The 15211-nt window shown below is 46.5% G+C and overlaps 1 protein-coding gene across 3 annotated transcripts in view; it reads left to right on the forward strand.

Moving 5' to 3' along the window:
• Positions 1-15211, forward strand: part of CTDSPL (CTD small phosphatase like) — a 115371-nt gene that overhangs the window by 41829 nt on the left and 58331 nt on the right. The window contains exon 1 of one of the 3 annotated variants that reach the window (XM_037070777.1): positions 13225-13258. The exons of the other annotated variants lie outside the window; for them this stretch is intronic. Coding sequence (XP_036926672.1) covers positions 13240-13258 — 19 coding nt within the window. The 5' untranslated portion in view covers positions 13225-13239. Of the gene's footprint in view, positions 1-13224; positions 13259-15211 lie in introns of those variants that run through there. 3 annotated transcript variants of the gene reach the window in all.

The raw sequence follows: 15211 nt of genomic DNA on the forward strand, positions 1-15211 counted from the left end.
GGGCCTTCACTCGGCCCCTTCTGAGACACCCAGGAGAAAAAGTAGTGTACTCTATCAAGCTTCAGAGGGAAGGAGCCCCACCAGTGGACGGATGGCCCCGGGTATTATTCCCACCCGAGCTGAGAAAGGACCTCTGGTGTGAAAAGCTGTACAGAGGAAGAGGCAGTGACCCACTGGAGCAGAGATGGGAGTGGGGGGAGCCTGTCAGGGTCAAGAGGTCCCCTTGTAACTCCCTGGCCAGAGCGTGACTCCCCCAGGCTCCCGAGAATCAGCACCTGTGGCTGCCCGACTCCAACTAGGTACCAGGAGTGGTGCAGCCCCCTTGTGTCGGCACTCGGCCCGCAGCTCTCTGCCCAGCCTCCGTCTAGGGTTCAGGGTACATCTCCCACCTGCTGCATCACGCAGGCCTGGACCGCGTCTCGGCTACTTCCTCCTCCACATTCTCTGGTCTGGGAAAGTGGTCTCACCTCTTAAAGGCAGTATTACAGTGGCCTCCTAACTAGGCTTCCTGCCTCTCCGTCTCATCACCATCGTCCTGCACCTGCTTCGGCATAACTCGCCTGTACATGATGCAGTCCAATCACTCCCCTGCTCAGAAGTTTTCAATACCTCACCTCTGCCTCTAAGAGTCGGAAGGAGGTGGGAGAACCTTCCTTTGTGATTTGGACCCCACCCGCCTGAGTCTGACTGTGCTGTGTTCCACCCACACCTCTAAACAGAAGGACTCAGGAAACATTTCGGAGACAGACTGAATGAATATAAAAATTAGGAAGCCGAACAAGAGTTCTCTGGTGTTTTTCACGTAGTTAAATGGAGCTATCATGCTAATAGCTGCATGCGCTTAATCATGATGGTCTTTTCATGGTTATCGTAAAATAAGCCTATCGTGTGAAGAACTGAGAAGCATGTCTTACTTTACAAAGGGGGCAAGGCTTATGAAATATATATGGAAACTGAGAGTCTAACATTTGGAGCTTCCATTTTGAATTTGTAGATCAGTTAATGCCTACAAAAATGATCTCTGTAATTTGCTCCTTTTTTAGCCAGCCAGTCAATTCGAAAAAGGCTTGGAAAAACATGTGATTGTTTTTTTAAATATCCTGGAGGATTTTTCCAGGCCTGGGCAACTCGTAGGTGAATGCACTGTTGCTATTTCTGTATGTAAGTAGAGTGGGAGAGCGCCCTGCTGCTTCACCGAAGTTGTCGGCACCGGGAAGGTGGACGGAAGGACTTCCTTCTTGCCTCATTGTGCCACAGCTGGGCTTCACTACAGAACCGCATATGTCTTCTCCTCACCCACCTCTGTTTGTTGTGTATACCTGCTGAAAGGTGTCTTACTCTGAGCCGGTACCCTTGAATGGCGAGACCTCTGACTCCCTTGTCAAAGGGGTAAGCACACAGGTGTGAACAAAGTTGGCGTTTGGGGAGTGGCCCCGGGGAGTGGCCCGCAGTAGGGTAGCTGTGGACACATCCCTGAGAATAAACAATTCCAGGCTGATTAAAAGGCCTGTTCGTTTTCTAGCTTTGAGTCACAGTTATTGGAAAAGGAATCCTGGGGTGAAATGGATAATGGAGGAGTGTGGACTGCCGTCCAGGGACTGGGTTCCCAGCTGAGCTCCACGACATCCACTGATTTCGCCCTGAGGCTCGAAGTACCTTTTAAGTTAGGTGGTTGGGCTAGCCGGTTCTTGGGCTGATGTTTTCTGTTTGCACCCCCAGGCTCACTCTCCACCCTTCTCCACCCGGTCCTGTGCTCTAGTTGACTAGTGGGGACTATAACAAGGGGCGCCCTTGCTTCCCGGCCCTCTATGGTGTTCTTGGCGCAGCTGGGGTTGGAGGAGGGAAGGAGAGCACAGAAAAAGTAGTGCGTCTCCTGGCTCCTCCCAGTGGCACCGCCAGGTCCAGACTCCTGGCAGTTAGCCCACACCACAGGACACTCTGTCTCAGGGTTCCAGTTGCCTTTCCTCCCTCACCCGTTTGCTCCTAGGGCGTGTAAATGTGACACTGTTCAGGTCCCAGAACACTGTGCTGTGGTTCCCCTACCCATGCCCACCCCTCTGTAAATGGTCCCTTTATTAAACTCTCCTCACGTTACCCAGTTTGAGAGCACCATCTGTTTCCTGCCAGAACCCTGGCGGATATGGTTCCCGAGATCTTTTCCAGCTCCGAACAAAGATGCCTGTAAGCAGGGGAGGAGCTGGTCCTTTGGGGCTCCCGTTTTTCTCTGGTGCCTCCCTGTCCTGCATGGCTCACCAGGATCATGGGAGGGAGGGACTGGTGGAAACACGATCTCTAGAGCCAGAGGCCCTGGGACTGGAGTCTCTGGTGTCTTGGTGGGCATAGGCCGTTTGTGTCCGGATTTCGAAGGGGTGCACAGGCGTGCAGTCCCACTGAGGACCATCAGGTCACACCAACAGAGGCTGGACTGTCCCTCTCACCCCTTTCTGCCTCTGTGACTTCTTTAAGTCACTCTACCCCTAGCTTTGACCTTTCCTTCCTCACCGAGGGCTGATGACACCACCCTGGCCCACACGGGATCGTTATGAGGTGTAGAGGAGGAAGTCTGTGTGAAGCCGCCTTGTTGGACATAAAGGGCAGGACTGAAGAGAGCTGCAGTCATAAACAGCTTTTACTGTGGCAGGGGTCACAGGCAGGGCACAGAGCCCAGTGGGGACATTCCTCCTGCTCCTGTCCCAGCTGAAAACCTGCTTTCTTTCTTCCCTGCTGTGCGCGCTTGCTGAGACATGTGTGATTCCCAGAGTGTCAATTTCAGGATCAAAGCTTGACCTCTGAGATACCAGCCTACGGAATCATGCCATCAAACGGCCGTGACAGCCTTCTGACATCTCTGGAATTCGGATCCTGACCTTGAGGGCCTTAGGTGGTCACGTACAGCCCCTCTGAAAGCAGCAGCTCTGAAAGAGGCCTAAGAGAAGATGAGGGAATCAAGACTAGAATTTTTTAATTATAACATTTTTATTACAGAGTTTGATCATGGACTTCTCGATATATAAGAAAAATACATTCTTGAAAGCTACATGTCTCAAATACAACTTTCTCTTTAAAAAAAAATACAGGGATTTTTAAGAACTTTAATCATCCTCAGCACTGTCAATGTTTTGTCATGCCATATAGGTACAGCCTGCGTGCAGTTCCTCTGCAAGGCAAGTGGGAGAGTTGAGGAAAGGAGGGGAGGGATGACAGACCAGGAGAGTCCACAGCGTTAAATGCTAGACACATACCTCCTTGTGTTTATTACAGAGCAGTTAGGAACTCAGCAGTGAGTCTCAAGAACATAGATAGTGTTTAGTGGGAAGAATAAGAATGAGGTGCCCAAATTGATATTTCCATAAGTTAAATATAGAAAAGCCCATTGCCCATTTTGTGATCATTCTCACAAAGGTACACCTCTAACAAATTAGAAAGCTTGCCTGCGGGGAATGGGATTCGCCTATAGGGATTAAAAGGAAATAAAGCATAGCACAGGGCTTTTGTCCAGACAGTGTTGAGCATGTGCCAGCAACTATTGCATATGGTAAATGTGACCTTCCGCTCCGAGGTGCAAAGCAAAGTCCTCAGGTTTTCTTTCCCTTTCAGCTTTTCAAAGAAACCTAAAAGAGCTTTCCCTTGGGTTTGCTACCATCTTCCCCGGTAGTCCTCAATGTCGCCCCTAAACGACAGTGGTTAACAGGACAAAAGTAACCTCTGTCGGGTCGGAACACAAACACCACACAAAAGCTTCCTGGAAACCACATGAAAGGAGGGATGCTGGGAGCCGCCCTTCAGGCTCACCTCTGGAAACTCACCACCTGGCCGGGCCCGCCAGGTGGGCGAGCATCCCTCACAACAGGAAAGAGCATTCCAAACGGGGTTCTCCTTGGTTCAAAAACAAAGTGCCTGCTGGAAAGTGGAGAGGTGGCACATGCACGTAGACCTGTCAGAGGAGTGTGCATAAAATACTTTGGACAAGAGCCCTGGCTGCCGTGGCTCAGTGGACTGAGTACCGGCCTGCAAACCAAAGGGTCGCTGGTTTGATTCCCAGTCAGGGCATATGTGTAGGTTGCAGGCCAGGTCTCCAGTGGGGGGCATGTGAGAAGCAACCATACATTGATGTTTCTCTCCCTCTTTCTCCTTCCCTTCCCCTCTCTCTAAAAATAAATAAAATCTTTAAAACAAATATTTTGAACAATATACCCTCTTTTTTTATATATTTTCTCTTCGTCTCCTGTCATGGGTAATTTTTTTTTGCAAAAGTGATATCACCTATCTACATAATCACATTCTGCATCAATTACAATATTATATCGTTACCCCAGTTATTCTTTTTTTTCAATGTTGCATTCACCAGTATTTTCCAAGATGATACGCAGACTCTTGTCAACATCATTTTTAATGACTGAGTGATATTTTATTGGCCAAATATACCAACACTTATTAGAATGACACTTGGGCTGCCTTCCACTTATCTCCCACTTATAAGCAGTGTAGAAAAGAAAGTTCTGCGCTACATATAATGTCTTCGTATTTTAAATAAATCCCTTAGGATAGATTCAGGAAATGGAATTACTGGGTGAAGCTTCTATGACTCTTGGTACACATTACTAAATTGCTTTCCAAAAGAATAGTAGCAATTTACACTTCCAGAAGTAGTATGTTCTTGAACCAACACTGTGTTCTATTCGTTCATAATGGCCAATTTAATAGCTAAGTTACATTGATTTTATTTTTGCATTTCTTTGATTAATAATGAGGTTGAAATTTTTTCGAGTTTGCTAGAGATTAGTATATCTGTTTATATTACTATGGGGGGTGATCTTGGACTTTTCAATTTGCCTGCAGCCTTTACCCAATATTGGTATTTAATCTTTGTCAAAATTCTGCAACTATTTCGTGTGTCCCTTAAATTTTTTGTTGTTGTTGTTGTTGCACAAAGTGTTTTTCTTTAAAGGAACTGATGCTAATTCATTGGTGTTTTTGTTTACCTTGGTGGCTAGATAAAAATCAAGATACCCTGTGGGTTAAACTTGAGAAAGAAATTTTACAGCACAGCACGAGGAGAAACATGCATCCAATTGAAGCCTTCGAAAGGAGACAAAGCCAAGTTCCAATCCCCACCCGTGATGCCTTGGCTGCGCGAACTAGTCAAGTTCTGTGAGCCTCACTGTTTTCACTTCTGCCGTGGAAATTAGGACCCTCGTTCCAGGTGTGGGGCTGGGATCGTGAACAAACAGCGGCATGGTGGGGGCCCCGTTAACAGGGACCCTTTGCCCCCTCCTCGCCCTCCACATTTCTGAGTCTGGCAGGCTGCCCGGGGTGGCCAAGTGGCTGGTTAGAAGGAATGACTCCTGTGGCTTGCCCAACACTGCCCTGGGGCTGGCTGTCTCCTCCCAGGCAGGAGGCCCAGGGACAGGGCTGTGCTTCTTTTCTTGCCAGTGGCTCAGAACAGCGGAGTTGTTGTTCTGGCGTATCTGGTAACCGGCTTCCTGTTTTTCCTGGTGTGGTGTTGTTCTTTTAGTCAGCAGTGGGAGGGAAAGAAATAGTCCTGGATGGGTAACCTCACTTCTGTAATCCCTCCTGCATCGAGAAAGGCTGGCCCTCTCCACTAGGCCCTCACGGGTCACAGTCACGGGCTGTGTGACCTTGAGCAGGGCCCTGACGCCAGCTCCCGCCAGTGGTGAGGGAATGAAGCGAGAGACAGCAAGTCGCCATCACTTGGAGTTCAGGATCCCGGTGCCCGTGAACTGACGCTAATGGATTATTTAAACATAGGCTGATTAAACATTAAACTTTTGTTTCCCACAAAGTGAATGCCTCCCACATTCCCATTCTCTTCACATTCTGGGGAGAATGGTTAAGACAAGCACTGGAGCCAGACCGCCAGGATTCTAAATGCAGCTCCGCTTATTAGCTATATGATTTTGGGCAAGCAGCTTAACCTGTCTAGGCTTCAGTTTCCTCATCCGTAAAATGAGAGACTAATAGTACTTACCTACCAGGATTATTGTAAGGTTTAACTGAGCTTGGGTGAGTAAAGCATTAACCGAAATCTAGGCCACATAGTAACCTTAGGATAGAGTGAGGTCTTAAGATTTCATTTGCAAAACCCCATTTGAATCTATGGTACTCAGAGGCTGGACTGCATTTTAGAGATCTGGAAGTTCGATTTAAAGGTGATTTGGTGAAATAGCTCAGCCCTTTATAAGTATGTAGTATTTATGAAGAATATGCATCAATAGTATAGTAGATATATTCCTTAAAAATGTATTGTAAAATATAACTTTTTTTTCATTGGCTTTGATTTTTAAAATGCAGGGCTATGTTCTGTGAAAAAGTTTGCTTGCTGCTGAAATAGATGTCCCTTTGTCCCAGGGAAACACACCGAGGCTGAATGACTCCGTTCCGCAGGGCGAGAGGTGTGAGCTCACCACATGTGAATGTGGGCCCTCATGTCTGGGGGAGGTGAGCTGTGGGCTCCGGCTCTGCTCACGCTCCAGTGGTTCCAAGGTCAAGGCTCCGGCCCTGTGTGCACAGTTTCAGCGTCTGCCCTGTTTTATGTACAGAGGGCTTTGTCAGATGATGGTGTTGTTCCATATCTTCCAAGGGTGCTGGACAGATGTGGAGCTTACATTGAGCATGTAGGTGATTTAGGTCACTTAATGTCCTTGCCTCTTTCAGAACAGTTTCTCACAGGAGACTGCCTTGGCTTATTGCTAGACTCAGGAAATCTAAGGGATGAGTCCTAGGTGTGATCCCAGCAGCTGCTGCGTTCACTTTTCCACAGTGCGCTTTGCTGAGGTGACCGATTACTCAGTCAGAGTGCAGTTACTCTTTGGGTTGTCCAAATCGAGGGGGTCACAATTTTTGATAACACTTTGCAGTAGAAACTGAGTCTGGGCTGCAGGGCGATGACTTCCCTGTGGTTACTCAGTGAGAACTGGGAATGAATTCAGAGGAGGGCCAGCAAGGCCCGAGAGGGCAGACCCTGGAGGGAAGTAGTGCTCTGTGGCTGGAACAGAGAAGGCCGAGGGAGGGATGGCTGAACAATGACCCCTTCATTTGGGGTGCAGATTAGCGGCTGCCAGTCCCACTGAACATCCAACAAGAAGAGCATTTGACAAATAACAGGGACAAAGTAACATTGGAGAAAATGGGGTTTTAAAAAACATGTTCTTAGATTTTCAAAGCAGGTTCAGGTTCTCTTAACTGGGGAGGACAAGAGGAAGGGCAACAGCAAGAATCAGGAAGCTGTCCAAACACCACGGGGGCAGGTGTGACCCTCTGCAGTGAAAGGGAAGAGCAGGATTCTCATATACTTGCAAGTAAAAAACTGTCACTAGGACAACCTCTTCCGTTATTGACAGTATAACACATTCATCTGTGACTTTAAACGCACCTCGGTTTACAGTGTTTTAGGGGTTGGGGGCATTCAGCACACCGCCACTTAGTCAGGTCCAAGAGTCATACGACTGTTTCATCAAGGAAGGCCCACTCCTTCCTGTGGTCAGGCCTGGCCACTTCTCCCTTCCTGGCAGTTGTTTTCAGGGCTAAAGTGTTAAGCTCTACAATATGGCTTTGTAGTACCCAGCGTTTCGTTGATTTTGAAGTATTTCCTTTATAGGCTGGTGAGGACTCTCTGGGTAAGATGGACCCTCAGGAAAGCACACGTTTACAAGGCACAGGGCCCCCCATACATTCAGGATGGGAAGAAGGGGAAAGATGTTAGCTGAAGCCAGAGGTAGGTGGATGGGAGGGTGGGTGGGGGTGGTTGTGTGAGGTGGGGGTGGTTGAGGGCCTTGGGAGCAAACCCAGTCTTTAATGGAAGGCAGAAATGTATTAGGAATCCAATTATCATTTCAAAGCAAGCCTAACGCTATAAACAAGGGGACATTAACTACAGGATTGGTGAGAGAGCCTGGTAAATTAGTAACTCCTCCCTTCCACAGATATTTGTTAAACAGTAACCACACATGAGGCACAGTGTGATAAACCCTCACAAGTCTGGTTTCTTATTTCCGTTAATCTGTCTCCATCATTAGGAAATGGCCCCAACACCCAGCCCAGCCCCACTATATTTTCAATAATGGCTTTCACTGTTTAAATGCTTACTAGGAATTAGACATTGTCCTGAGTGCTTCACAAGCATCAGTCAGTTTAATCTTCACAGTAACTGTCCTTTCACAGATAATTGAGGCTCAGAGAGCGTAAAGAGTTTGATTAGAAACTTGATAGACATAGAAGTGACAAACAGTATTGAAAAACCAAGGCCTGCCTGACTCATGCACTACCTTGTCTGCCTCCCGAATGAGCAAACACCGCAAGACTCCGCGGTTTATACTCTTCGCCCTCAGACTGCCCTGGAATATTTCGGACTGACATCTTCAGGTGGCAGGGCACGGTATAAGGCCCCGCTTTCCCCCTTTCCTGGACAGCAGCGTGGAAATGGTTTCCTGGAAGACTGGGAAGGCCCTGCAAACTGGAAACACTTATTAACCTGTTTATTTTGGTTTCAAAACAGAATTTTGTGATCTAGTCCGATTACAGATGTTGTAGGTGAAGAAACTGAAGTCCAGACAAGGGAAGAGCCTTGCCCAGAATTACGCAGAGAGTGAGGCCCCAGAACCCTAACAACTCTGGTGTCTCTGTGTGAACGTAGATGTGCCCGAGACTTTCCGGGCCTTCTGTTCTAACAGACGTAGTAGATTTCTCTGTCCCTTTGCCGAGTTTACACCTTCGTAATCGCTGCTGCTATGTAAGTTTTAGTCTCTTATTGGCCCTTTGCATTCCCACACAGTTCTTAGAGTCAGCTTCTCCGTTTCCAGTTTCCACAAATTGAACAAACAAAAGCTGCTATGGTTCTCATTGAGAGTGCATGGACTCTATAAACCACTCAGGGATGACCTGACATCTTTACAGCATTAAATCTTCAAAACCATGAATATGGTATGTCCCTCCATTTTTTATGGGCTTGTAAATTTTCTTCAAATAAAACTTTTGGACTTTCCACATACGGGTTTTGCGTCTTTCAGTTTATTCTTAGACATTTTATATTTGGATATTCATGTAAATTGTAACTTAATTTTTTCCTTTCCTTAATGTTTATTTCTGGTGTTTAGAAATCCAAGAAATATTTTCAGACTGACCTTATATTTCCCAACTAATTGTGGAGTCTGGAAATTTCTCTGAAGATTCTTTTGGATTTTCTGCACACACAATCGAAATAGCTGTCAATGAGACTTCCCGCCTTTCTTATACCTCTTTTTGTTTCATTATGATGTTCAGTAGAGATGGTGAGTCAGGCGTCCTTGTCTTGTCCTGGATCTCAGCAGGAAGCAGTCCACATTTCATCATCAAGTATGATGAATGCAATAGATCATTGTGAATACCGTTTATCTAATCCAGGAAGTCCCTCTCTAGTCCTAGTTTGCAAGGCATGTTATCATAAAAAGAGGTTGAATTCCATCGAATTATTCTTCTGAATCTGTTCGCGTTTTCCCCTTTACACTGTAAAGGGGATGAATTGCCTCCCTTAAATCCATTTGCTTGAGATGTATTATATTATCATTTTTATACATTGTTGGATTCACTTCCTGAATATTTTGTAAGGATTTTTACATTTGATGCTCATGACAAGGATCGCCTGTAGTTTTACTGCTTGGTAGTACCTTTGCCGTGGTGCGGGTAGTCCCGCAAGATGAGTTGGGAAGTGCCATACTCTTTGTTCTCCGGAAGAATTTGTGTAAGACTGCTGCTATTTCTGCTTTAAGAGTTTGTTTAAAAGTAGTGCCTATTGTTTTTTAAACATTTGGATGTTTTCTCTGGGCGCTTTGACAACATTCCAGTGTCTTCTGGCTTCCGGTATTTTCGTTGAGAAATTTACTGTCAATTTTACCGTTACCCGTTTGATAACAATCATCTGTCTTTTTTCCCTCTGGCTGCTTCTAAGATTGTGACTGTGTCTTTGGTGCCCAGCAGTTTATTGTGTGCTTAGGTACCATTTTCTTTTTATTTATCTTGTGTGGAGTTCGTCCACTTAAGATCTTGGACCTGTGCTTGATGTCTTCTTTCTTTCTCTTTGAAACGTTCTTGGTTGCTATTTCTTCTGCCTAGTTCTCTCCATCCTCGCCTGTGATTCTAGTTGCGTATCTACTGGTCCTTTTTTTTTCTTTTGCTTTTTTGCATCCCCTGTGTCTCCTACCCTCTCATCTTTATTTTCTATCCTTTTGTCTCTCTGATTTTCAAACCAGATACTTTCTTTAGACCTATCATTTAGTTGACTAATTTTCTCTTCAAGTTGTATTTAAGCTGTTGTTAAACCTACCTATTGAATTCTTAATTTTAGTTATTTTAAAGTTTCGGCATTTCTATCTGTTCTCTTTGTTTTGTATTGTTTGGCGTATTCTGAGAAACTTTTCGCTCTTTTTAACTCTTCAACATATTAAGCATAGTTTTTTTTTTTCGGTTCTATGTTGGAACTTGTGAGTCTGTTCCTATTGCCTATTGTTTTACTTGCAATCCATTCATATCATCTTTTTTTAAAGATTTTATTTGGCCCTGGCTGGTGTAGCTCAGTGGATTGAGCTCGGGCCTGTGAACCAGACGATTGCGGTTCGATTCCCAGTCAGGGCACATGCCTGGGTTGCAGGCCAGTTCCCAACAGGGGACACATGACAGGCAACCATACATTGATATTTCTCTCTCTCTCTCCTTCCCTTCTCTTCTAAAGATAAATAAATAAAGTCTTTAAAAAAAGATTTTATTTGTTGTTCTTTGAAAGAGGGGAAGGGAAGGAGAAAGAGAGGGAGAGAAACAATGTGTGGTTGCCCCTCCCACACCCCCTACTGAGGACCTGGCCCACAACCCAGGCATGTGCCCTGGTGCTCAATGCACTGAGCTACACCAGCCAAGGCCCATTCATATCATCTTGTGTCCTCATCCACCTGGTTATTTTTGATTGAGTGTAAAACGTTACAGATAAAAAAAAATTTACACAAACAACTTGAGGCCTTGGATGATGTTACCTTCTTTTAGAGAGGACATATATTTACCCCCGACAGGCCATGGAGCACTGGCAATCTGTCACCACTGTAATCCAGTTCCAGGGATTGAGAGGGAAGGGGTTCCTGTGAGAACCAGCCTGCTGTGGCTCACCCTTACTTTAGGAATGGGGCCCCCACTTCAGTTTCCCAAGCTCCGCAAGTTGTCCAGAGTGCTGCTCAGCCTTTTCGCCTCTTAGCCAACTGTTCCGTAAGCAGCAGGCATCCCTAGAGGAAGAATGTCCCCCAGTACCAGGCTCACCTCTCTCAAATGCTTCTCTGCCTTTCCTCGCTGTTCTCAGCTGAAGGGATAGTCTGAATGGCGAATCCATCATTATTTCACTGGTTTTCAAATGTGGTGCTTATATTCACATGGCTCTTTTTAGGAATTAAATTATTTACTGCAAAAAGATAAGTTGAAGTCCTAACCCTCGGAACCTCACAATGGGACCTGATTTGGAAATAGGGTCATTGCAGATGCAGTTACAGTCAAACCATGGTTCTCAGACATCTCCCATTGCTAACAGTTCGGTTGCTGGACAACACTTCGGTTCCTGACCCGATACCCCTGTCATGCCAATGCCAGTATTATCTGTCACGTGTCTCTCAGGTGACAGACAAAGGAGAGAATGCTCAAGTGTGAGTACAATTTGGTTTTTGGACAAATTGCTTCTCAAACAGGCTTCCAGAATGAATTAAGTTGGAGAACCAAGGTTCTGCTATAATTAAGATAGAGTCTTGCGGGAGAAGAGTGAATCTTTAATCCAGTGTGGCTCTGGCCTTGTAAGAAGAGGAGAAGAGATACAGAGAGGCACACAGAGAGAAGATGCCATGTGGTGATGGAGACAGGGATTGGAGTGATGCAGCTACAAGCCACGGAAGCCAAGGATGGCCAGTGCACACCAGAAGATACAAGGCAGAAGATTCTCCCCACAGGTTTCGGAGGGCCCTTGGCCCTGCTGACACCTTGATTTCAGACATGTGGCCTTCAGAACTCTGAGACAAGAAATGCCCCTTGTTTTAAGCCAGCCCGCTTGTGGTACTTCGATGTGGCGGCCCTGAGTACAGTGCTTTACAGTGCACTGAGCACTAACCCGGAGACCACCCTCGATGTTCAGCACAACGACCCCGACAGGAGAGCGGGAGGGCAGGTGGTGCTGGAGATCAGAATTAGAGAAACGGAGGCCCAGAAAAGAGGCATAGCATTCCGGGCGCCACAAGTCGCAGGCGAAGTTTGGGTATACCTAAGTAGCCTGCTTCTTTAGATCCCACTGAGATGTCCTAATTCTTGTCCAACTTCATCCCATTGCGTTGATGCCCATTGCCTTGTAGGTGAAGAGGCAGGACGTTTTCCTGACTGGGCAGTGCACACATTCATTTGGTCAGCAGACACCTAGTGAGGACCAAGGTCCTGTGCCTGGGTGAGGGCAAGGGCGTCATCCACAGAAGGACAAATGCAAGAGGGACGGAACAAAGACTCAGTTCCTTTCCGTGGGAGCTCACAATGGCAGGGAAGATTCATGTTTGCACCTAAACTATAGTAGCTTTTAAGATAGAAATCAGCAGAGTATGAATAATTTTACTCATTTAAAGTGGATTTTCCACTCTGGTTTACATACAAATGAAATGTACGAAAGCATTTGTATATCCTGTTTAATATTTATGGCACATCCTTTGCCCTAAAGCATTAGACATTCTCGCTGTAATTATTTAGAAAATTATCTGCTGATAAATTGTCCTAAATTATATCCCAATATAGATGAATAAATTTAGACCTTATTAGGTTGATGTCATCTAGTCAGAAATGTAGACTTTCAGCAAATGCCAGACCACAGTGTACTAGACATAGTTTTCCTAGTAAATGTTTCTCTTCAGTACACTGTGTTACTCGGTCATCAAATTTTTCCTTAGAACTTCCAAAGGAGTATAAAGAAGCTGTCAGGCAGTTCTTGTGCTCAGCCAGAGAAAAACTGTTAAGGGATGACACCTTTATCTTCTCCTGTGTTCAACCTTAATTTGAGTGTCCAGGCAGTAGGAGTATGGTATTGAGTAAGACGTGAATGAGCCAAGTATAAAATTCAGTGCTCTTGTGATTAACAGCAGAAATTTGAGAGAAGAGCTAGCTGAGCCGAGTGCCCAAAGGCACAGTAGGTTTGGGAAGAGAAGCGTGGTTTGGAGTGTGTACAGAAGAATTTCAGAAAGCTTCATGGAACTGGACCTTACAAGTAAGAAGGAAGGTAGAGGCAGGCCTGGGGGAAGCACTGAGTGAGGCGACACGGGGAGCAGACACAGGCAGGGGTGGGAGGAGGCCAGAAGCATGCAGAGGGGCGCTGCAGAGGGAACAGAAGCCTCCTCGTGTACTCGGCTGTGTGCCTGCTTGCTTCACACAACTGCTTGTGTGAAGCAAGCAGTTGCACTGCTTGTTCAATTATTGAACAAGAGAACAGACCTCAGGGCCTGGAGAGCTAAGTGACTGTCTCTATCTGCCTCTAACCAACTCTGACATCACGCAGGTCACTTCATTTCTCTGTGCCTTTCCTAAGGGACTCAAGAATCCTCCTGGCATCAGAACATTCCTCCAAGTCTAATTTCTTAGAGCTCCTTGCATGCCTACCTGGCTTGCCCCCATTGCTTTCCTCATCGAGCCAAGGCCGCTGCCACCCTCGGAAGCCCCTGTGTCTGCTCCGGCTAGCTGGGGTCCTCGAGGCCTCCTGTGCGGTGTGCTTGGTCTTTTCGTAGCCTCATGCCTGTGCTCCCAGACCGGCTCGCTACCTTCGGGGACACGTATGGAATATTTCCCAAACCTCCCTGCATTTAATGTGTTTCTTGAAGTCTCCAGCCTAGAGGTGTCGTCTGGGCTCACATTTCCAGAGGACTGTAATTCCATTCTGTCCTTCCTGGCACATTCCGTTTTCTTAGCGGTCAGTTCTCTTCATAGTTTTCCCATCACAGGTCCTCTTGATTTAATACGAACAGAGACTGGATAGGCCAGAATTTACATTGCTTTACAGTGACACTAAGAAATTGTATTCTTTAATTGTGGTAGGGTTGGTTTGTTTGTTTGTTTGTTTTGTCTTTCTGCATCACATAGATAGGGTCTTAGATAAAAAAACAGCACAAAGAGCTTGGAAACCAGGGGGACCGCTCACCCGGCAAACCTGATGAACCCCCGTGATCTGGGCCCTCTGCTGTTGGCCTGGTCAGATCGAGAAGAAAACACCGTCCCCTGCCCCCCAGGAGCCCCCACTCTTGCCGGAGAAACAGGCCCTGTACTGAATGAGAAGAGTAAACTAGGGGACGTTGTGGGAATAGCAGCAACACCTTTTATTTAACAGGATAGGTGCCCGTCAGAATATTTATTATTACAAAGATTCTGTGTGATATCAGTGGCTTTCTAGCCTTGGGCTGAGTAGAGACAGTTCATCCTGCACTCCGCCCCCCCTTCCCCTCCATCCCTCTTCCCCTCCTCCCCCCCCCCCCCCAGCANGTTGGTTTGTTTGTTTGTTTGTTTTGTCTTTCTGCATCACATAGATAGGGTCTTAGATAAAAAAACAGCACAAAGAGCTTGGAAACCAGGGGGACTGCTCACCCGGCAAACCTGATGAACCCCCGTGATCTGGGCCCTCTGCTGTTGGCCTGGTCAGATCGAGAAGAAAACACCGTCCTCTGCCCCCCCAGGAGCCCCCACTCTTGCCGGAGAAACAGGCCCTGTACTGAATGAGAAGAGTAAACTAGGGGACATTGTGGGGATAGCAGCAACACCTTTTATTTAACAGGATAGGTGCCCATCGGAATATTTATTATTACAAAGATTCTGTGTGATATCAGTGGCTTTCTAGCCTTGGGCTGAGTAGAGACAGTTCATCCTGCACTCCGCCCCCCTTCCCCTCTGTCCCTCTTCCCCTCCTCCCCCCCCCACAGCAGCTCCTTGGCTTTTCCTGTTTCCTAGTAGGTGTCCATGTACAAGCCACTTCTTTAAAACAGATACCCCGTATATTTGTAAGCTTGAAAATGAGACTTTTCTATGGAAGGCACTTCACCATGGACTCCTGAACTTGGGGAGGTGCGTTTAGGGGTCTCGAGAGCAGAGGATTTTTGTTGTTTTCGGGAGGCTGCTCCAGGATAGAACCCCTCATTCAGAACAGTGTCCTCGAGATAGAATTTAAAGCCTGCCCCTT

This window comes from Sturnira hondurensis, unplaced genomic scaffold (genome assembly GCF_014824575.4).
Source record: "Sturnira hondurensis isolate 20B ecotype Veracruz unplaced genomic scaffold, ASM1482457v3 Scaffold0019006, whole genome shotgun sequence".
In the NCBI taxonomy this organism is placed as follows: Eukaryota; Metazoa; Chordata; class Mammalia; order Chiroptera; family Phyllostomidae; genus Sturnira; species Sturnira hondurensis.